The 21758-nt window shown below is 52.4% G+C and overlaps 8 protein-coding genes and 1 non-coding gene across 9 annotated transcripts; 2 read left to right on the top strand and 7 right to left on the bottom strand.

Moving 5' to 3' along the window:
- Positions 1-168: 168 nt before the first annotated feature.
- BO66DRAFT_400709 (uncharacterized protein) lies at positions 169-808 on the top strand (the record flags this gene model as incomplete). Its single annotated transcript, XM_025648733.1, has 2 exons — positions 169-378; positions 536-808. 2 exons carry the CDS (start codon positions 169-171, stop codon positions 806-808), a joined length of 483 nt encoding a protein of 160 aa, XP_025504998.1.
- A 94-nt stretch (positions 809-902) lies between these two features.
- On the bottom strand, positions 903-5551 carry BO66DRAFT_437597 (putative ABC transporter; the record flags this gene model as incomplete). The annotated part of the gene is made up of 14 exons (XM_025651009.1): positions 903-1589; positions 1679-1745; positions 1800-2233; positions 2291-2475; positions 2529-2593; positions 2645-2695; positions 2760-3081; positions 3128-3367; positions 3418-3580; positions 3632-4366; positions 4429-4643; positions 4703-4982; positions 5036-5262; positions 5314-5551. The coding sequence occupies 14 exons, from the start codon at positions 5549-5551 to the stop codon at positions 903-905; spliced, it is 3909 nt and encodes a 1302-aa protein (XP_025504997.1).
- Positions 5552-6578: 1027 nt separating this feature from the next.
- Positions 6579-9662, bottom strand: BO66DRAFT_320769 (non-ribosomal peptide synthetase; the record flags this gene model as incomplete). The annotated part of the gene is made up of 1 exon (XM_025643684.1): positions 6579-9662. The coding sequence occupies one exon, from the start codon at positions 9660-9662 to the stop codon at positions 6579-6581; it is 3084 nt and encodes a 1027-aa protein (XP_025504996.1).
- Positions 9663-12410: 2748 nt separating this feature from the next.
- On the bottom strand, positions 12411-13690 carry BO66DRAFT_391086 (uncharacterized protein). Its single transcript, XM_025647167.1, has 2 exons — positions 13386-13690; positions 12411-13313 (listed from the first exon to the last, which is right to left on the bottom strand). The coding sequence occupies exons 1-2, from the start codon at positions 13594-13596 to the stop codon at positions 12604-12606; spliced, it is 921 nt and encodes a 306-aa protein (XP_025504995.1). The 5' UTR covers positions 13597-13690; the 3' UTR covers positions 12411-12603.
- Positions 13691-14439: 749 nt separating this feature from the next.
- Positions 14440-14511, bottom strand: BO66DRAFT_t135. The gene has a single exon. It is a non-coding gene; the product is annotated as a tRNA-Ala (tRNA).
- A 419-nt stretch (positions 14512-14930) lies between these two features.
- On the bottom strand, positions 14931-16065 carry BO66DRAFT_372242 (formate/nitrite transporter family protein; the record flags this gene model as incomplete). The annotated part of the gene is made up of 4 exons (XM_025645499.1): positions 14931-15100; positions 15179-15535; positions 15596-15716; positions 15778-16065. The coding sequence occupies 4 exons, from the start codon at positions 16063-16065 to the stop codon at positions 14931-14933; spliced, it is 936 nt and encodes a 311-aa protein (XP_025504994.1).
- Positions 16066-17983: 1918 nt separating this feature from the next.
- Positions 17984-18960, bottom strand: BO66DRAFT_449033 (RTA1 domain-containing protein). The gene is made up of 2 exons (XM_025651771.1): positions 18775-18960; positions 17984-18708 (listed from the first exon to the last, which is right to left on the bottom strand). Exons 1-2 carry the CDS (start codon positions 18938-18940, stop codon positions 18047-18049), a joined length of 828 nt encoding a protein of 275 aa, XP_025504993.1. The 5' UTR covers positions 18941-18960; the 3' UTR covers positions 17984-18046.
- A 991-nt stretch (positions 18961-19951) lies between these two features.
- Positions 19952-20300, bottom strand: BO66DRAFT_437592 (uncharacterized protein; the record flags this gene model as incomplete). The annotated part of the gene is made up of 2 exons (XM_025651008.1): positions 19952-20238; positions 20294-20300. The coding sequence occupies 2 exons, from the start codon at positions 20298-20300 to the stop codon at positions 19952-19954; spliced, it is 294 nt and encodes a 97-aa protein (XP_025504992.1).
- Positions 20301-20986: 686 nt separating this feature from the next.
- Positions 20987-21645, top strand: BO66DRAFT_449030 (uncharacterized protein; the record flags this gene model as incomplete). Its single annotated transcript, XM_025651770.1, has 2 exons — positions 20987-21467; positions 21524-21645. The coding sequence occupies 2 exons, from the start codon at positions 20987-20989 to the stop codon at positions 21643-21645; spliced, it is 603 nt and encodes a 200-aa protein (XP_025504991.1).
- Positions 21646-21758: the final 113 nt, after the last annotated feature.

Below are 21758 nucleotides of genomic sequence, written 5' to 3'. Positions count from 1 at the left end.
CCATTCAAAGATAGATAGCGGGATGACCAAAGCGCTGTAGCTAGGCGATTGGTTTCCCTTGCTTTTTCATTGTTCTTTTTTATGTACACTAGTGTGAGCAGTCCTCGGGAAACCGTATTACCATCTCCTCTACTTTGAAGACTTCGCGTCCGATTAAGGGGTTGCAACATGGATTCTGAGGAAATTGTGAAATTGGGCTGGTTCTCAATTGTGGAAGCCGTACATCTCAAGCCTAGCTTACAACCACGTCTGTCGATAATCGTCAAACGTGATTGTCGTCGCCAGTTTACGCCAATCACTATTGTTGGCAGCGCGGAATCTATCTTCAGCTGCCCTCGGCACCGTAGGCTTGTCTCCTTGGCTAGAGCGCTGCCATATGTACGAATTGACCTTAGGTGCCAAGATACGCACCAAACTACGCGTTGCATTTGAGACTGTTAGAATCTCCGTGACTCTAGTGTCTCTTCTTTTATCTTAATCTGTGGACGAATTAGGTCAAATATGCGTTCTGCTATGCGGAACAATGTTTCGTTAGCAAACTCAGCCGAGACTGGAGAAGCGAGATGCCCGTACCCCAGTGGCATCGCTCGTGGCGCCTCGGTCGCTGAGCGCCGTCTACACCCTGATCGGGGTGGTGAGCTCGGTCGGCATGTTGATCGCGGGCCCTCTTCTCGCGGGCATGTTCCACCTGGGAATGGTGCCGGGCGACCTCTGCGTGAGTCTGCCATTCTTGGTTGCAGCCGGGTTTAACGCACTGGCGCTTGCTGTGATCTCTGCGGTTGGGGTTGGGGTTGTGGAAAGGGGATGATATGAGCGTTGGAGAATGTGGTTCTGCATTATTCACTGGACCTTGCGATAAATCAATCCTGTTCTTTCTGTCCAACTCTACCCTCAAACCCCGATTACTCCACCTGTCCAATCGGCGAGACACCATTCGATGCAAAATCCTCCGCAACATCCAGTAATCTGCCATCCGCCATGACGGCAACAGCATCTCTCCCCGGGATGAGTTGCTCCACTAACCCCCCAACTCTATGCGCCACCACGATAACAGTATGCCCCATCTGGGTAAACTCCTCGTCGATGATCCCCTGAATCGTCGCCTCCGTCTCCGCATCAAGCGCCGAAGTGACCTCATCCAGCACAACCACAGGTCTGACACCACGTCCCCGCAGCACCCGCGCCTTGATCAGCGCGCGGCACAGCGCGAACAGCTGGCACTGTCCAACGGAAAGCTCCGAGAATGATGAGACCTTCCTGTCCAGCACGGTGTGTTCACTGCTATCTTCCAAGATGTCGATGACAGTTGCCAACGAATCGTCTGCGCCGCGCGCCTCGACAGCGGAAAAATGTTTCTGAAGGCCCGCTTTTCCCAACGCAAGAGCAATCATCTCGTCTGATGCGGCGGAGTCGGGGTCGAGGTTGAAGCGCAGTGTCTCTTGGGGGAAGAGAAGGGCGTCCTGTGAGACGGCGATAAAGGCGCGCTGACGGAGGAGATCGAGTCGCACCTGTTTTATGTCGAGACCGTCGAGCTTGATGGTGCCGGATTGAAGTTCCAGGAGGCGCAGGAGGGTGAGGAGCAATGTGCTCTTGCCGCTGCCATCCCACCATGCGTGTCAGCTGGATGCATATCAATGGAAGGGAAAGGGGTGACTTGCCTCCCTGTCCGGCCGCAGACAACGAGCTTCTGGCCGGCGGGAATCCTCAGACTTAGGTTCCGGAGCGCGAACGCGTTGGGTTGCGCACTGACATCGGGTTAATTGGCAACTTTGACGAGTATCTTTGTGGGAAACACTTACTGATACGACGCAGTGACATTGTCGAATTGTAGCTCTCCCTTGGAAGGCCAGTGGCCCGGAGGATCCAGCCCCCCCGCCTTCCCGCCCTCGGTCGGCGTGAACTCCTCCAGCGTTTTCAACCTCGCGATCGCGCCTAGGGAGGTCTCCAGGCTGGTCCAGCTGACCACGAGACTGAGCAGCGTGGTGTTCGTCACGAGCATCACGTTCAGTGCGATGCCGATCTGCGCGCCGCTCACTTGTCTGCGCAATGCAACCGCCGTAGCCACGACGATCGTGGCCAGGGCAGCAGCCAGAAGATCCAAAACAAGACTCAGCCATCGCCGCAGACACAGGAGGAGGTATTCCGGCCGCTGCGCGTGGTCCACGCGCTGGATGTTCTCCTGGATGGCGGCGTCGGACCAGCCGTACGCGCGGATGGTTTCGAGCCCGTCGATCTGTTCCCTTGGTTAGAGGGGATGCAACGTGTTTGAACCTGGTGGGGAAGTACACACTGATTCCAGAAAGCTGGAGAAGACGCCCGCGCGCGATTCCAGCTCTAACAAGCGGAGTTGTCGTGAGGTCCGGAGGTAGACTTTCTGTACGAAGTAGACAACAAGCCCGCACGCTGGTAGGGATACCGCGAGCCAATTGTCGGCGATGCAGAGGAGGGTGATTTGCATTAGGAGTTTGAATATCTCTGGCTGGATTGTCAGCTCGGGAATATTCTGAAATCAGAGACTGGCGGCTTACGCGTCATGACAGTCTGGAAGGATGTGGGAAGTTGCTTGTCGATGAGCTGGAGGTCTTGGCTGAATCTGGTAGGCGTCAACTTATATTGATCCATACCTACGGAAGCTAACCCAAACCTGTTCAAGGTTGAACCATTGTCTGTATTGGAGAAGTAGGACAAAGGTGCGCTGGAAGATGCTTAGTATCGTCTGGTATGTCTCATCTCAAACAGTGAGAACTGATGGTACTGACTTTGCGACTATATCCAGAAGACGCTGATGCAGCCGTTTCCCTGACTGTGGTGCGATCCGAATCACAAGAATTCTTTTGATTATCAGCACTGGAACAACGTTTTCGAAGCAAAGATAGACGTACCCCATCATGACACTAGTCGACATCCACGACATAGTCGACAGAAACAGAAATCCACACACATAGAATGTGGTATTTCTGCCATTGAACTCGGTCCACAATCGCAGCCAGTACTGCGGGATGGTGATGAAGATGCTGTACGATGCGCTCGTGGCAATCAACAGAGCGAGGTTGATGGCATCGATGAATCCTAGATAGTATGCTGTATCCCGGTCAGTAATGTACTGCCTTGCGGAATATATCCTTACCATAAAGAGCTGGGTCACCAGTCTGTCTCGCAAGATCCAACTCCGTCTCGGCTTTGGCTCGCAGTTGAGCGCCAAGCTTCTCGAAATTCGCAGCCAGGACAGCATTGTTTTGCGTGTGTTGAGTGCCTGGAAACTTCTCGATGGATGCAGCTTTGATCTTCAGATTCTCCCAGCGTCCCTGGTCTAGGATCTGATGCTCACCGAGAACCACGATATGATCTGCAGATCGGAAATATTGAGCTGTCCTGCTGTCAGAAATTGGACGCCTCAAGACGTTATCGGTAGTGTACCTGAGTTTGAGACAAGAACAGCAGTTCCATTCGATGTCCTGAGAAGTCCGTCTGGTCCAAAGATGTTATTAAACACCTTTTGCTCCGTCTCCCCGTCCAGGCCGCTGAAAGTGTCGTCTAAGAGAAGTAGATCGCATCTGGCAAAAAGTGCGCGTGCAAGGGCCTGGACAAAGTTAGCTTAATCGGCTTGGAGCAGATGCAGCAAACATGCCACTCGCTGTCTCTGTCCACCGGACAGATTAAGTCCGCCACTGCCACACATGGTCTGATCTCCATCAGGAAGGGAGTCGAAGTCATGGGTGAGACAGCACATCTCTGTGACCTCATGATACCACTTCTCACTATCTGGGGTCCTGACCTCGGTAGCGCCGAAGATTACCTTCCTGATAGTCTCGTTGGGTAGCCACGGCTTCTGCGCACAATAAGCTATCTGCCATGTGAACACACTGACTGATCCATGAGCAGGGACCAATTCCCCCAGGATAGCGCGCAGGAGGCTCGTCTTGCCACTCCCAGTCGCACCGGATATGATAACGAATGACCTCTTGGCTATGTTGAGGTCTATGTTCGCCAATACAGGTTGCTCATTTCCGATGCGTAGTTGAGTGATTCGGATAGCAGAGGCTGCCTGTGCTATCTCGCCAGTTGCCTCATTCCCCAAGGACATGTCAGGGTTGTCTTCAGCTAATACCGCACGATTAGTAGGTAGGTCTTCGCGCAGTAGAAAGGCTTGAATTCTTTCAAAGCCAGCGAATGCAGCCACCGCACGCGGGACGATCGTCATCACCATATTGGCTGGATGCGTGACCATGCTCAAGATAGCCATGGTGGTAAATGCCGTCTCAGTGTCCAGAGTGCTCCCGCGAGCGACCGCGATGAGAGCATAGATCACCACGGTGATCGCTGGAGAGAAGATCCCGAGCGCATTGGCTGTTGGCCCATTGGCCTCCTACTCAATGTCAAAGGGAGATGGAGAAGTGTGCATAACAAACCCGATGCATTGTAGTATACCATAACCCATCTCAGTTTGGAGGCAGCCAGTAGTTCTTCCTCTCGCAAGTCCTGAATGCGATCGGTGAGATTTTGTTGGATGCCAAGCATCTTTACTCCTTTCATCGCACTCAGTAGAGAGCCGGTAGCACCTATCCGTTGCTGCGTAGCTGAATTCCAGGCCTTCTGCCGCGGTTGCAGGTGCTTTGCGACGAATCGGCTAATGTGCGAACAGACTAGTCAACATTTAGCCTCGGACTCAGAGTACCTAGATAGCGGAAATATGCGCGCCCACGGTATATGAAGATAAGGGGAAGGGGCCAGATCCAGCCGACCTGGCTGGCCAGAAGCCCTATCCCGATCATCACCTCGACAACCTGAGCCCATGTTTCATGGACCATCTCTGCAATGCCATCGAGACTGTCTGCGTCAGTGCTCATGAGCGTGGTCGCCTCGCCGTTGTTGTACGCGATGCTGGGCGACTTCATGGTTCTGTCGTGGATCAGACCCACCAGCGCACTGTTCGTCATGAGCTTCAGTCGGTTGATCCGGTGTCGGTATATGGCGGTCGAGATCTGGATTGAGATATTAGTTCAGAAGGATGCTTGACTAGATGAGGGAGAGCTACAGCTAGACCACTATAGATGGCGACCGCAGACACAATGAGTCCAGCGCCACGCCCACTGGCAGCGATGGTAGGGCCCGAAGCAACGTATCTGATAGACTCTTTTATCAGGATCGGTTGAGAGTATCGAAAGACAAGAAGGAATAGTCGCGGAAGAATAGCTGCAAGAAAGGGTCCTTTGAGACATTGGTAGAGAGCCATTGGCAGGGTCCGCTTTGTTTCCAGTTTGACTGGTGTAATTTAGCAAGATGAAAATGATCGTACAAGGGGGGTGGACGCACTTCGCTGAGACCATGTTTCTAGCATCGAATGCCGTGTTTTTGCTGGGCTCATATCTTGGCGCAGTGGTGGCACATCTTCGTGGCTGAGAATGCTCTTGTATCCCTGAAGAAGGATGGGATTAATCCACAGAAAGAAAGTCCGGCTGATGAGGCTGCAGCTTTCCTCTGGGGAATGGTCTTTGGCCACACCGTCGAAGTCTGAACATCGAGAGGTGCAGAGCTCAATGACGAAAAGCATAATGTGCATCGAACAGCGAGTAAATACCATGTGCGAGACAGTGCCGTTCGAGCTGTCTTCATAGATTATCTTCAGGTAACCGGCGTCGCATATAGTAGCCGGGACCAAGTACACTAACGCTGGGACGGAGGGTCCATAGCATCGTTGATGCTCCTTGTATAGGAGTAAGCCTAAACTCAGCCCAGCAGCAATAGACGCGATAAGCGAAATCAGGATTTCATTTTTATCTTCAATATCCAAGGCCGATACTTGGACCCAGTAGTAAGACAAAACCACAGACAGGGAAATTGCCAAGAGCTAGCTTCTTGCCTACATTAATTGCTCATTCCCAATACGAAACGGAAGGTAGTACTGACAATTTTCAGACGGCCCAGCCAGCGTGAAGGATTCCGGGTACCGAACTTACGAAGCTTCCAAAGCCTGAAGGGAACGATCAGGACAAGAAGTGAGGCACAAGTTGTGAATATGATAGTTATGAGCTGCGTGGAGCTTGGAGTCATTGTGGCTAGGGAAGACTGAGCAGACAGCCACAAACGATGTTATGGTTAGTAGCATCCGAAGCTTGATCAACCAAGGTACTGTGAGCTGTGAGGGGCAGGCCTTCGGCTTCTTATCTTGGCGGTCAGTCGTGCTGACGCCTTTTTAGCCCTGATTTGTGAATCCCAATTCAACCTAGCACTGCAATTGATAACGAAGAGTATTCTGTCTAAATTTAGCATCCAGCCGGTACACGGATCACACTCTCTCCGCACGGTAGCTTAAGTTCTTTTTCAGACGATCCATGCAGCTTGTCGGCCCTTCAAGCTTTTCTTGGCAATTCCATTTGTATTTGTTTATATAATAGATCCACCCTACATGATCATTTCCCAATTTTCACTTATCCAAGGGACGCAACAATTCACACCAGCTGCTTTCGTCGAACGCAGAAGAACAAGAGCCCGGAGGGGATCCATAACTAGCTGTGCCATCAGCACCAGCAAACCCCATCCGTTTCCCCGCCCAATTCCGCAATCAGCCCTAACCCGCCTCAAAAAGCCCCCATGCGGCGCCAGAAACGCAGCATCCGGCCCAGCAAATCGACACTAAGCGGCGCATACTTGATATCCGGGGCATCCTTGAGCGCGGCGAGGGTATTGGAGCAATCGTACCGCGGCGTCTGCCGGCTGGTCTGGAAGCGCGACAGCCCACTGATGACGGGCTCCTGGAGCATCGGGAGGAGCGGGTTCAACGGATTGTCCTGGTCCTCGATCTCCTGGAGCTCGCGGACCCAGTCCCAGTACGGCAGCAAGCGCAGCGAATAGCCTGCGGCGACCAGGATCTCATACGTCCCCTCCATATCCACGGAGACGGCGGGCGAGGGCGGCACCAGGCAGTACGAGCGGCCGAGACATTTCTTCCTGGCGGCGATGTGCAGCGTCGCGTCGCAGACGTAGTCGACCGTGACGAACTCCATGCGCTGGTTGGGGAGATGCGGGAACGCCCCGAGGCGGATCGACCCCATGAACAGGCGGGACACGAAGTCATCCGGATTGCCGGCGCCGTGGCGGGTGTCCCCGAGGACGAACCCGGGGCGATAGATCACGGCGGGAAGCCCGCGGTCGCGCGCGCCTCGCACCATCTGCTCGGCCACCCACTGGCTGGATGCGTAGCCGATGTCGAATGCCAGGGACCCAATGTGTGGCAGCAGCGGCTCGTCCTCCAGGAGCACCCGTGTCCCGTAGATGAGGCCGGTCGCGCCCCACGCGTCGAGACTGGACATGTAGTGGAAGGGTTTCCGGCGGCCTTGCGCCGCCAGCTCAAGCAGGTTCTTCGTTCCGAGAACGTTGGGCTCGAAATGGGCTGAGTAGGGCTCGCAGTAGTTGACCTTGGCCGCGATGTGGAAGATCGCGCTGGTGCTGTCCGCCAGTTGCGTGTAGTCGCCGGCGGATAACCCGAGGTCCTTCTGCGTGATATCGCCTTCGAGGACGGTCAGCTTGTCGAGGCGATCCGCCACTCGTTCATGGAACTCGTAACGCCGGAGAGTGTTCTCGACGCGCTGCCGGGGGGTCTGGCCGCTCTTCGCGCGCGCAAGGCAGACGACCTCCTGCACTTCCGGCATCTTGAGCAAGCGAGAGAGAAAATGCGCCCCCACGAACCCGGTGACCCCGGTCAGGAAAAGACGGCCTTCCCCTGGAGCAGTCCAGTCTATGACTGAATCCCAATCCTGAGCCGACCAGGCCGGATTGACCTTCAGGTCATCGGCCAGGCGGGCATCAGCGATCCAAGTATCGGCCTCGTCGGGAGCATTGCCGCCTTCGACGAACTCGCCCAGATAGGCGACCAGCTCGTGGAGACGAGGGTTCTCCACAAGCCCTCGCATGGAGACTGTTCGGCCCGTGTGCTCGCGCAGTTTGGCTATCAGGGCCGCTGCCTGCAAGGAGGTGCCCCCCAATCGGAAGAAGTCGTCGTCTTGGGCGAAAGACGGTTTGTTGAGCAACGAGGACCAGAGGCCCTTGACGACGGCGGTGGTGTCACGGCTGTCCTTACATTCAAACTTCTTGTGCTCGCGCTCCGTCAGGTAATTCCGAATCAAGGCCTTGCGATCAATCTTCCCATGATCGTTCAAGGGGAACTCCTGGAGGAACACGATATCGCTGGGGATCATATATGCGGGCAGCCTTTCCCCCAGGTATTCGTCGAGCTCCCCGAGGCGCAGAGTATCAGCGATAGCGGGAATGACGAATGCAACGATAAACGCCCCCACGCTCACGCTGCTGCCCGGTACCTGCACAACGACAGCGCCCACGAGCTGACCGCTAGAGAGTAGCATATGCTGGATCTCTTCCAGCTCCACGCGAAAGCCGCCCTGCTTGACTTGGAAGTCTGTGCGTCCGGCGAATTCGAGAACATCGGCCTCGCCTTTTCTCCATCTGGCTCGGTCACCGCTGCGATAGTACCGGAGGCCGTCTTCCAGCTGCACAAACCGATACTGATTCTCTTCGGGGAGGCCAACGTATCCGCGTGTCAAGCCGGGCCCAGTGAGGAGAATCTCACCGACGACGCCGGGGGTGGTGATGGGACTGAGGTCTTCATTCACCAGCCGAAGGCGTCCATTCCCGAAAGGTTTTCCGAGGCCGATGTTATCGTACTGGAACTCTGACGGGGTGACCAGATGCATCGCGGCATGGGTCGTGATCTCGGTAGGACCGTAGGTGTTCCAGAGATGTTTCGGGGGCAGAGACGAATTCACGACAGCCTTGACTGCTCCGACGTTGGCAATACTTCCGCCGATCAAAAGGTGCTTGACGTTGTGGAAGGTGGTCGGGCAGGCGTGGGCGATGATGCCGAACAAGGTGGAGGTCAGGTAGATGACCGAGAGTCTCTTCTCCACGATAAACTCGCGGAAGGTGAAGGGGTCCGTGACCACCATGCGAGGCACGATCACAAGCGTCGCTCCTCCGATGAGGCCGGAGAAGATCTCAAACAGGGAGATGTCGAAGCCGGGGTTGTTAATCATGGCCACTTTATCGGTCGGGTCGAGGATTCCGAGGGGGCTCTTGGTTGCCAAATGCAGAATGCTTCGCTCCATGACCTGCACCGGCTTGGGCTTGCCGGTAGATCCAGAGGTGTACAGGATGTGGCTGCGATAGTTGGGGTTTTGGCACTCCACGAATGAGTCTTGGGTGCCATCGACACCGTCGCCGCAGCTAGCACGGTCCGCGTCACGGGTCTGCTTTTCTTCGTTGCGGACTGTGATGGGAAGGACCGTGAATTCACTATCCAGGAGAATGCCTTCCGAGTCCGAAAGAACATATCTTGCACCCACATCTTTGAGGATACTCATGAGGCGAAGCCTGGGCGTACATAGAATCAGAGGAATACATGTCAAGCCAAGGCGTATGAGAGCCAGCTGAGCGACAACGACCTCAACGCCGAGATTCGCCAGGATGCAGACTGGCTCTTCATGTTTGAGGTCGTGCTCCTCGAGCATGGAGGTGAGGCTGGCTACTTTCTGCTCGAGGCCCTGATATGACAGCTTGCGGTCGCCATCTTCGACAGCCGTAGCCTGAGGGCTTTTCGCGGTGTGGGATAAAATGATCCTGTCGATAGTGGATTGAAACAAGGAACCCATTTTCGATGTTGGTCTGAAATATAATTTCAAGCTGTTTCGTTCAGTTTTGGGTTCTCCGCTCGGCTTTGGATTTGGACTTTGTAACAATCAATGTGAAACAGTCCACAGCTTTGAACAAAGGCTGAGGAACAAGTCCACTTATATATACGTTTGCCCTTAGCCTCGGGGTTGGCGGGGTATACACCTTTTCAAGATATGCGATGCTTCTCTTCGGCTCAAAACCTGAAATTCCCTTTCTCTGTTTCGATTCAAGGGTCTACCATTCATAGGATAATTGTGTTACGTGTCCCAAGTCTGAATAGCATGATGGTAGCATCGGGTTGACAGGTTGACAAGCTCCATGGTTTGTGGCGTGCCATGACGCGGTACATGGCCTTCGAGGTCTAGTCTGACAGCCAGCGCGATACGACAATAAACAGAAAATGAACCAAAGACTTGACTGTAGTGCTTGCATATATCATCACTTAAGCCACCACGTTGAAGCTATCCAAACTCTTTCATTCTACAAACCTTGTGTGTACAGCAAACTCTCATAGTCCTACTGAAACAAAGGGGCTATGCCAGGAAGGGCAAGACCCGTCGGCAGGCCCTGACTTTGCCGCATCCAGACTTTGGTACAAGGTAGGACACGTGTGGGCAATTCCGAATTGCACGGGGATAAACGTTCACATGTTTTTGTTTATTGATTGAATGGCCAGCCAGGTTCCATGGTCCGACACCGGGAAGTCGGGATTCTCCATGCTCCTCCGACGTCACGAGGCTCCCGAAAACCCTAACCCCAGCTGAGCCGTGAAAATGAATCTGCCCTGCGCGATGTGTATGACGAGTTGTCATGATCTGGAATTGGGGAACGGTCTCTGAGGTCTAGTTTTGTAGTTCAAGCCTGTTTGCAGCTGTTTACCATTGTTTACGCGACAGCTTGCGAGCGCATCTACCTGGACGCGGCGTCATGGGTCGGGCTAATTCAATTCAACGCATATTGATCTCCACGTCTAGAGCGTGTGACTGCAGTGATCGTGATATCATCTACTACTGGATAAAGAGTACCCCGATACTTCCCTTCTTGGGTCCTTGCGACACAACAATTTAGACTGGCGTGTCAAAGTCCCAGCATCCCAGTCGCTGTCTATCGTTGTTATGACGACCACCCGTTCCGTCGGTAACAATAGGAACTGCCTTTTAAGCTGATCTGTTGTGGGGTATCTTCTTAGTTGAATTCGCATCACGCCTTCGACAAGTCATCATACTTCGATGTTGACTCTGACTGGATATGTCACCTCCGTAGACAAGCGGACCATCTTCCTATCATAGATGAGACAAAAGATGGCTGAAGGTAAAAGCTGGGAGAAGAAAGGATGGCTAGACTGGTATAATCTTAGAGACTCTATCCTCCATGACCAGGTTATATGAGATAGAACAGCTACTGAAGTCCAAAATTATGGACCACGAACATAGTTCGTTGCATATTACCCAGACCAAATGTATCTCATTGAAGTTAACCGATTAAGGTATACAATCAGGGAGATAGAAGCCTTCAGAGAGACATACTGCTGGAAATAGCCCTTGACCGTTCAGCAAAAGGTTACCAGATACCTGGTCAGTCGGGACGCTTTTGGTACTATAACTGCAAACTCAAATGCTAACATATACTTTGTATTGCCTTCAGTCCTTCATGTGATTCCTCTGCACATGAGTATTCAGAGTAGTCCGATGCACGCTCAGGTATCCTCTACCAGAAATAACAGGCAGCATGTACCTGGGCCTAGGTGTTTTGCCTTGCAGACACCGCACGTCACCGCATCTGCGCCCTTACCGACCACGTAGACCAGTGTGCCAGGCACAGGCGGACAACCAATCCAAGCTCCCTGGGCATTCTGCACCTGCAGCGAGCTGTGGTCGGTCAATTGGCAGATGAGGGTTGCGAACGCGGTATCCTGGTGGGCACCCAGGGCCTGCACCGCTGCCGGATCCGCATCGGTCGGAGGAGATGGGTACTTGATCATCCGTCCGCGATACTGCTGCTTGGCACCAAACAGTTGGTCTGACAGACTGTTTTCATTCACAATAGCTTCGGCAGCCAGCTTGCGGATGGTGGTCGCCACCCCGGTTCTCTTCTTGATGAGCCGTTGGACGAGAGGCGCGAATTCCGGCAGGGACGACTCGGAAGGCCACTGAGTTGGGCCCAGCAGATTGCGGTATGAGAGACCTTCGATTCTGCCGTTGACCTCGGTGGCCTATGTTCTCGGGGTGGGGGAGGTTGAGGATCGACTATAGGAGGATTTCCAATGGTACGAGGGTCGCATGGATGAGGCCTGCGCTTGCGGCTGCTGGGCTTGTTTGTCGAGGGTCTTGGGGGACTGGCACGGCGAAGCTGACAGGATACCATTTCAAAGATTATTCAATACTCTCATAGACAACAGACTGACTTCGCCGTACGTTCTCGGCATAGTAGTTGTTGTTCTTCTTTTTCGTTTGTGCAACCAGTACGCGTAGGACAAACAGATCAGACAGAATAAACCTGACAAACAATGCACGTATTGAATGATCCTCATCAACTGACTCACGGGGCGAGGTCAGACCTAGATTATTTGTATAATAAGTCCTACATCATCATCATCATCATCATCATCATCATCATCAGTACACAGTTCGGGCTGAAAGCAAGGTTCGAATGAAGTTATAGTGTTGACATTAAAGTTAGCTCTCATCCCATATGTAGGCATATAGAAAAGACAAAAATACTGTTGGTTTGTATAAACACAGTACGTACTAGCCTAATGTTTAGTAAATACTGACTCGAACACATTATTATTACCATTACATTAAGACATTACATACCCCATACCCAAGGCCCAACTCGCGATCCATCAACAAACTTCAACGCTGGGAGAGCATAACCAACAGATCCCACCTTACACGCCCAAGCCAGCATCCCTCATCATCAAGTCAACTCATTCCTCGGCGTCCCCATGAGCTCACTGACCGGCCGCAAACTATCCCCCCTCTCCGAATCAGCCTCCACATCTGCCGCCGGGAGCTCCGCAATCAGCGTCTCCGCCCCGGACACCCGCGACATCCGTGACCCGTCAAACGGGGATTTCGGCTGCTCAGCCATCGCCGGAACACTATGATACAGATGCTGCTGTTGCGGTGGCGGCAATGGTAGCTGCGCAGACGATCCATCCCCGCGCCCCCGACGCTGTCGACGACGGTACATGAACAGCAACGCCCCGGCCAGTGACAATGCCAGAACGCCCAGCGGGACTCCGAGCCCGATTCCCACTTTCTGGGCGGTGGTGAGGCCTCCCTTTGCGATGGCGGTGGGTTGTTCGTTGGAGATGGAGGATGATGTTGTTGCTGATGCTGGTTCTGCGGATGCGGTGTATGGGTTAGCAGTGATGGTGGTGGAGGAGGAAAGGGTGTTTGTCGATACGGCGGAGGTGGCGGTGGAGGGGGTGTCGCCAAAGTTATAGGAGGTCGGTGCTGGGTCATCGGTGTATCGTTTGTTGACGCCGAAGCTAACGCTGGTCAGGTTGGGGGGGATGAGAGAACCCTCGTCGGTCAGGGGGACAAGCTCGAATGCACAACCTGATTCTGTGTAGTGGTCTCGGGTGGCGTTCCAGACGTAGCTTTGTGTGTTGGAGACGTTGGCTTTGGATCATCAGGGTCAGCGGTGCTTGTGTCTGGGGTTGACTGAGGGAAGCATAGGGCTGAAGGACCTACATTCTAAAAGGACGGCCATGGCGCACGTCTCATAGAGCGAGATGCGCGGTGAGACCGTGTCCCAGGTGACATTGACCAGGTCTCCGACTATGAATTCGTCCACGTCGGTGGTAGGGAAGGTGAAGCCCTCGGCGCGGACGAGACACTGTTGTGGCGTCGTGAGAAGCCATGAGAGTGGCAGGCTGCTCCATGCAAGCCTCGAGAGTGCCATATTGTGTGAGAGTTACCGAGTGCCAGATGACTAGTCGCAGCAACCAGCGGCGTCGTGGGGTCTTTTAAGACGTGGGCTCCCTTCTAGCGTAAGTATTAGGTAGTCACTAGAGGATGCTCCGCCTCAGTCATTGCACAGGGTCGGCAGCTCGTCTGTTGTGGTCGTATTACCGGTTTCCCCACTGTCTATGCCCGCAGCCATGCTAGGCTGTGCTCGATTTGGCCATCGACAGGGATCTCTACAGCTCGCCTGTATTGCCTGTCTACCATTGGTGGAAGCTATAAGATAGGCAAGGGCTAGTGCTCACTAAGAACACACCCCTGTCGTTGGGCTGGGCCGGGATTCCCTCCGGCTCAACAAAGAAACTGTCCACCTGGATGATTTCCTCGACATTTTTGGGTGGGATTCTGGGTTGGTCATATGCGGTGTAGTTATGTAGAAAAGGGAAGCTACCGGAGACTGTCATGAGTGCTTGTTGGCTGATTTCAAGGGTGTATAAAACAGAAATCAGGGTTAGGTGCTGGCCTCTTCCCATGTGGGGTTCCAACCAATGGTCCCGGCTTAATCTAGAGATAAGAGGCTAGTGCAAGTGAGAGGTCCCATGACAACACACTTCCAGCTAGAACAGATTTTTCCAGTGGGCTGTCTGGTATTTAACTACTGCTAATTAGTGCACGAGGACCATTGGAACGATAGCACATGGATACCTAGTGTGGCTAGCTCGTCGTTGTTCAACCAATAAGACAAATTGCTAGCACTGTCCCGCACGACGAACAGGACGGGATACTCCTGGCCTGAGGCAATAATAGATGGAGAACGAAGGAGAAAAAAACAACAAAAAGATGGAGCTGCGGGGAATCGAACCCCGGACCTCTCCCATGCTAAGGGAATATTATACCACTAAACCACAGCCCCAGTTGCTGAAAAGAGGCTCTTAAGCTGGTTATCTGTTCTTATTGAATGCTTGAACTAGCATAATCGGCCAGAGCACAGTCGGAGTACTTTTGTCACCAACTAAAACTGTATGTTCTGGAGATTCGTGGAACCAGATACAGTATACATGCAAGGCACTCCACACTTCTCCTACACTACTAGCCAGATAGGTTTACTATAACACTACCTTCCACTGGAATAATTGGGCTTTCTTGTGCATCCCTTTACCCTTGCCTAGAGATATATATTGCCACAAAAATGCCAGCACTAATCCTGATACCGCAGGAATTCCGTCGTGTGAGCTAGTAATGAAACACTGTAAAGTCTAATTCATATGAAGTCTAAATATTCTTTTCCACAGACAGCATGCATTTGATCATGATCTCATCACAGCCCACCATTCAAGCCCTCTTCACATCCCCCACCGCAGCAGCAGCCTCAACATCGACCATCTCCCCTTCTCCCGGACCGGACCCCCCGGACCCCACCTCCCCGCCGTACGTCCGCCTCCTCAGCCCCGCCAACGATACACTGCCCCCATCGACAAGATACATATACCAGTAATAAGTCCCTGCAACGCATATCGTCAGCAAAGCCAGCCCACGTCTCTCCGTTCCTTCCCACCAAGCACCCAAAGAAGAAAACCTACCAGCGAAAAATCCACCGCCGAGTATATTCCCAATCAATGTGGGGATGATCCCCTTCCAGATATACAGCCCCACCGAGAGGCCCGGGGCATCCAACCAGATCCCCAGCGGGATGAAGGTCATGTTGGCGACGACGTGGTCGAAGCCCATGGACACGAAGGCGAAGATCGGCCACCAGATGCCGATGACCTTGGACGCGAGGTCGCGGCCCTGCAACCCGAAGAAACAGGCGAGGGAGACGAGCCAGTTGCAGCCGATGCCGCGGAGGAGGATCTCGTGGAAGGACGGAGTGAGCTGCTTCTTGGTGGCGTAGTCGATGGCCTCGGATTTGTAGGGGTCGGCGGTGAAGATGCCTCCGTCTGGGGTGAAAATTAATATCCAGGTCACAGGTTGGGGAGGGGAAAATAAAAAGGACGCACAGCCGAAGATGATGGCGACGACGAAGAGAGAGCCGCACAGGTTGCCCCAGAAGGTGACGAACCAGTGCAGGAGCATTTTCCACCAGGGGAGTTGGCGTTGAAGGGCGGCGACGGTTGTGAACTGCCAGACCTGGGGGTTAGATTTCATGCAGCCACATCTCCCAGAGGGGATCGAGAAATACCATGAAAGAACCGGTGCAGAGGTCAGCCCCGGTTAGGATGATCATGCACAGACCGTAGGGAAAGACCAAGGCGCTGATGGTGCGGAGCAGCCCCGGCGCATTCTCCGTGAACCACGGCGAGGAATTGGTGCTCAAGGAGGTTCCGCAGGCGAAGGCGAGCAGAGAGCCCGCCGATACGGCGCTGAAGAAGACCTTGTCCAGGCGCATGTGGCCCTTGCTGGCGCCGGTGCGGGCAATGAGCTCGACCACCTCGGCGGGGGAGAACGAATCCAGCTTGATGGAGGACATGGTGAGTGGGAGGGAATTGAGGGAAGCACACTGAATTGGAAGGCAGGGATGAGCAGCGAGACCGGGTATATGTATGCAGTATTACTGTGAGTGTGAGCCCTTGGTATGCGACCGGTCGGCAAATTCCAGGCCAGACTCCCACAGCATTGAGCATTATGGACCTCTCTGCGGATACGAGCAAGACCGAGGCAACGAATGGGCAGTGGGATGAGTGGTTAGATCGTCGGGGAATCCTCTCGGCTAGGAATAAGGTTCGGATCCGGGCATGCAGATCAGAGATAAGTCTCGCAATCCGACAACTCACAACGCTGAAGCTTATCTAGTCAGATGGGGGGAGTCACCGCGGAAAGACGGAAAGGCCACACTCTTGACCCATTTACCCCAACACAGTCCCCCTCATAGGCTCATTTTGGTAGCGAGGGGGCTAGTCGAGGACCTAGGGAAAACTAGTCATATATAAGCAAAGGCTTACTGTACCAAGCTAACTTATATTAAGCGGGTGCTCCAGGAAATCTTTTCTTTTGGTTGTTTTGGGAGCCAGATCTGCAACTTGAACACAAAGTGTTGAGAACCTATGCATAGCGCTCTGTCCCACACCCGTGGACAGTTCCGCCGATACTTTTCTTGTTTTTGTTACTAATAACCCACGTGATGTACAAATCATATTGACCAGAGAATTAGCACTACAACCACGGGGTGTGAAAGATAGGGCCTCCCGCCCACTCAGCCGTACTTAAAGCCACGTATTAAGCAAGTGACAGTCGGACATGTTGGCGCTTTGAGCGCAGGGTTCTGCCGCCTCCTTGCAGCCAGTTGACTCTCACCGCCCTCAGATAGATTCAGCTAGGGAGATGCGCTACGTAACTTATTGCTTTCACTCCTGTCTGCTTACGTTCATACGGACGACCAACAGTAATAGAACATATTCTCAGCACTGCTTTCAGAAGGCTGTGAGGAAAGTGATATAGGTTCAGACGACACATGGGTCAAGCTATTATAAAACACAATCAGATCTACAGCCGTCAGGGATCGAGTCTGGGTGGCAGGTTCCTAGGCCCAATGGTGTCACTTACCCGACCCCAGCTTGAATTGCCATCCAGTGGTCTGGGCTAACGGTGATGACTTCCATCCGTTTGTTAAATGGAGCATTGACTCGGTGCGTAGACTTTCCGCCACTCTATACCTCGCGGGAGATAGTGTAAGCTCCTCGTATGGAGGTCAACATCGCTGCTAACATATAACAGCTGTTCCGGCTGCGTTTCTAGTGAATCAGCATTTGAGTTGAGATACGGACAGAGTCTATCCAATCACTTATGTCTCAGCCTTCATTTGTTATCCACAGTATGGAACCAAAGCTTACTTGCCTCCGCTTTCAAAAGCCTTCCTGATTCTCTTTGGACGACGAACTCAAGCAGATCATCATGCTTGGCTTTGACCTTGTTAAAATCAAGCTGGTGAGGCACCCATCCGTCATCGTCCGACCGCAGCAACTCCTGAGTATAAGACTTGAGTTTCTGCCAGTCTTCATATGCAGCAAGCTTGAGATTCTGCCTCTGTAACTCATCATTTGTTCGTGAATGAGTAGGAACAGCAACCCGGAATCCCCGTCTGACCCCTTTTTTCGCATACCTGGACCAAGGAATCACGAAGGGGTATTATTCCACCCTTTATCGTTCTATCGCAAAATGTTATTTATTTGTTGGTGACAAATTCTGACATATGAGTCGTGAGCATGAGTCAGAAGATGACGGTGATTATGTGTAAGGAGCTTGAGTTCCTGTATTTCTGCCTCACAAGAACGTGACCTTTACCTATAAAAATTGCATGAAACGCATATCACTCTCCAACTCAAGAAAGCCTGCAATGCTATGCTTTCGATCAAAACAAAAAAGAAAAAAAAAAGAAAGAGTACCAACAAGTAAAAGCAATTGGAAGGAAGAAATCTAGCATTAGAAGACAGCCTCAGCTCCAATGATCTCGATCAGACCTTCGAGTACACATGTCCAAGGGGAATACTTGCCTCAATATCAGTTTTGGCCTTTATACCACTGGGATACCACGTCAGGTAGATAATCATGACAATCGCCATAGGGACAGAATCAAAGATATACATCGTCCATTCGTGTTGCAAGGGATATCCACTGTTCCCAAGCACATATTCAATGATGCGAAAAATGGAGCGGATCATGATCAAAGCACTCACAGCATAAAGCATGTATAATGTCTTCTTCCATGGAATTCCCGGTTGGAGAGATTGGGGAGTAGGATTGCGGCGGATACGCCTCTCAAATACAATGGCCGAGAGCCAGAAAATGGAGAATGAGATAAGCTGGATCGCTAGTCCAACAATGACACACACCTTTCCCCATTGATCATAACCCAAAACCGAGAGGGAAGAGGAATTGCCTTGAACGATGAAAGACAGAACATCGCCCCAGACAAAGGTCTTTGTCAGACGTGAGACGCGGATAACCGAAAGATGTTCAGCCCCGACGCGACGAATTAAACGGCCCAGAGTCATATAAATCGAGGCGGCGAATAGAGTGGGAGCGAGTAGAATGAAGATGTTTGCCAGTATGTATGGCCCCATAGTGGTCGTGTTACTATGTGCGATGGCGCGACCGATATAGCCAATGATTTCAACTGGGAAAGAAGAGTTAGCTTTTTTAAGCTTGGTAGGCAGATCCATTCTAAAGTGTGCCAACATACACAAGCCACCAAGGGTGAACGCAATGCAAAACCAGGTTCTAGTTGCGAACATCTTCCGGGAATGAAGCCCAGTCAATCCCATGAAAATAATCATGAAGATGACTGCCGCAGCCAGTGAGGGGGTATAGTACCAAAAAGTGTATGAGCGACGAACAATTTCTGGCATGTTGAGCAATCGGTGCGGACAAACCGGAGGGTTGGAGATAGAGAGAAAAGCAAGAAGCAAAACAAAAATGCAGCAGAATGCTACGTCAAAAAGAATGAAAGATCAAGCAAGAGACCACGGAGTGAATGCCTTGGGATCGGCATCAAAAGAACAGAAATACTCTATATATATCTAAATACTAGATTGGGGATCGTCCATAACCAGAAACCCGAGTCTGTGGCGTGTTTTGAAGATACTTGTGCCGATTGTAGACAGCCCATGGACCTACCTATAACCAGCGCTCAATCTAACTCCACTTGACCCGTGCTAGGCGGGCGGGTTGCTCGAATACGCGTATTAGGTTTTTCTTTTTCACTCCAAGAGAACGGTACACTACACTGTGTGGCAACATATTTGCCCAATAAAAACCGGTGGCGCCAATCTTAGCCTTCTTATATCTTATTTACCAGATCAATGTTATCTCTCCATGTCACATATCAAAAGCGTTAAGTACTGTGAATCTTCTTAATTGTGCAGCGATAATGCACTACTTATGGAGAATTGGCAGATATATGATTAACATGTTACCTAGAACAAGATTAGTGGGCTTTCATTAGATATGAGATGACCGCCGGTGTACAGATAATAAATGTAGTATACCCGAACCCACTTAGCCGATGGATTCCTGTTGGAGCCCGTGGCTGGGGATACTCGAGTCTATGCGCGTATGCACGGACCACCCGTTACTAATCCCTTGGACGTTCATCTTTTTGAGATTCTGAGTACGTGTATAGGGAAAATCTTCAGCATACCTCACAGTGCGGGGTACGGAAGATTCCATAATTTAAGATAAGGATTTTTCGGGTAGACTCCCTTACGTGCCGCGTGAAGCCATCCTCAGACAGGATCTCTCTTCCTCAACCCTCTTGAACAAGTCACCTCCACATCAGACTATATCACCAACGTACATTGTCTCAATCGTTTGACCCTTCTCGACCTCCGCGCGATCGTCACGAGCTTCGGGTGGAACCCTTAAAGGGGCAGGCGGTGGTGAAACCCCCGAAGCATATCCGCATGCCACTGCCGGGCGACCTCCCCGTCGGCGGTGATCAGGGCATTGCGCACGATGCGCTTGCCGGTGCCAAAGGGGCCTTTGGTCTGGCTTCCACACTGGCTGATGGAGTCGGCGTTCTGGACGAACAGCTGCCGGATCAGGACCGGGTCACGAAGGTAGACGACAGGCAGGCCCCCGATCAGGGTCCATGAGATCCCTTCCTCAGCCGCGCCGTCGAACAGGGCCCCATGGAGGTGTGGTAGAACTCATGGGATCATTCTTCGGACAAGAGGCCCAAGGTCGGAAAGCAGGAGATGTACGGGACATCGGGCGGTGGGTTGATCCAGCTGCCCAAGATGGTGTGGAGCGCAGCAGAAAGTGTCGATAGCATTGTCTTTGCCGCGACGGTGGAGTTGTTAAAAGAGTGGGCCAGATGGAACTGCAATTACGGCGGGTTTATAAATCTGCAATTCAGCTGTGGGAAGTCAGGAGGGGAGGTAATGTGCGAGGCATTGCATTTGTGCAACCCGCGATCTTGTTTATTCCGGATTTTAGAGTTAGGTTTTGAGTAAGCCCAAAGCCTGATAACATGGAGTTTCAAAAGTGATTATCGGCTCTGTGCCCGGTGTCCACTCACCTGGACAGGTCAGACTTGCATCATGTCTTGCATTTTTATTGGTCTTGTTGGAGTTGATTGTCTGTCGTTCTTATCCGATAGACCACATTTTCGCACTTTCGCAGCTGCAGGTGGACCACGGCCAGTTACAAGCCTTCCCTCAGCTTACTCTATCTAGCCTTGGCTTTAAAAGGACTACAGTTAACTTGAAGTGATAGACGGTGCTTACGCAACTAATAACTGAGCGGCTGTTCACAGAATCACGTGAGACCAACACTAATTATTATTATTGTTGTTGAGTTATCATCATCAAGCTCAATCCGCGTCCGCAATTTTGTCCCATGCTCTCATCGTTCACTCACTCACTCCAAACCTTCCTTGCCCACCATTCAATACAATGGTACACCCCAAGATATCCTTGACAGGGCTCTTAATTGCCTCTCTTCTATCATTCACCGTGACCTGGCGGGTCTCGAACAATCGCACCGTCACCACCGGCATCCCCGCGTCAGCCAGCCCGAACACCATCCGCCAGCTGCTCCAAGATCAGCCAGTCTTCATCAAATTGAATCCGGTAGTCACTGATATTGACCTCGCGCCCACTGCACCCGAGCGGTACGAGGACGAGTGGCTTCAAACTCCAGCGGAGGCGGGAACACCCCCGATCCAAACCTACCTCCTCAGCCAGGTGATCACGATAGTGCCTGGCGCACGCGGATGGGGACAAAAGAACATCCACTTCGAGACCTGGCTACGAGATACCCCGACCGGAGTCAAGACCCGGGCGGACGCCCCCTTTGGCGTGTCGGTGGCTAGCCACTGGGCAGTTGAGCCTACCGCGTTATTGTCCGACCCACCGAGCCCACAAGGTCCACAAGGTAAGAGAAAAAGGAATGGAGAAGCATCGAAGTTCGGACGCTGACGCGAAGACTAGAATGGCGGCTCACGGTGCAAAGAAGAATCACATGTGTATGGTGGATGATGCCGTTTGTGGCCTACACATACGACGAGGTCCATGCCAGCGTCATCCGGGATTTGATTGAGCTTGCCAGCTGATGGATGGCCGGTCACCCATGTAGTGCCTGTGGCTAAAGCGTTTGCGGAATGATACCTAGTATCTGCCTTGCGACCGTCAACTTGGATGGTTGCGTTGGACTCAATGCAGGTGG

The sequence above is a fragment of the Aspergillus aculeatinus genome (genome assembly GCF_003184765.1).
Source record: "Aspergillus aculeatinus CBS 121060 unplaced genomic scaffold BO66scaffold_18, whole genome shotgun sequence".
Lineage (NCBI taxonomy): Eukaryota > Fungi > Ascomycota > Eurotiomycetes > Eurotiales > Aspergillaceae > Aspergillus > Aspergillus aculeatinus.
Note: the sequence above shows the minus strand (reverse complement) of the source record. Positions and strands in the feature narration are given on the sequence as shown.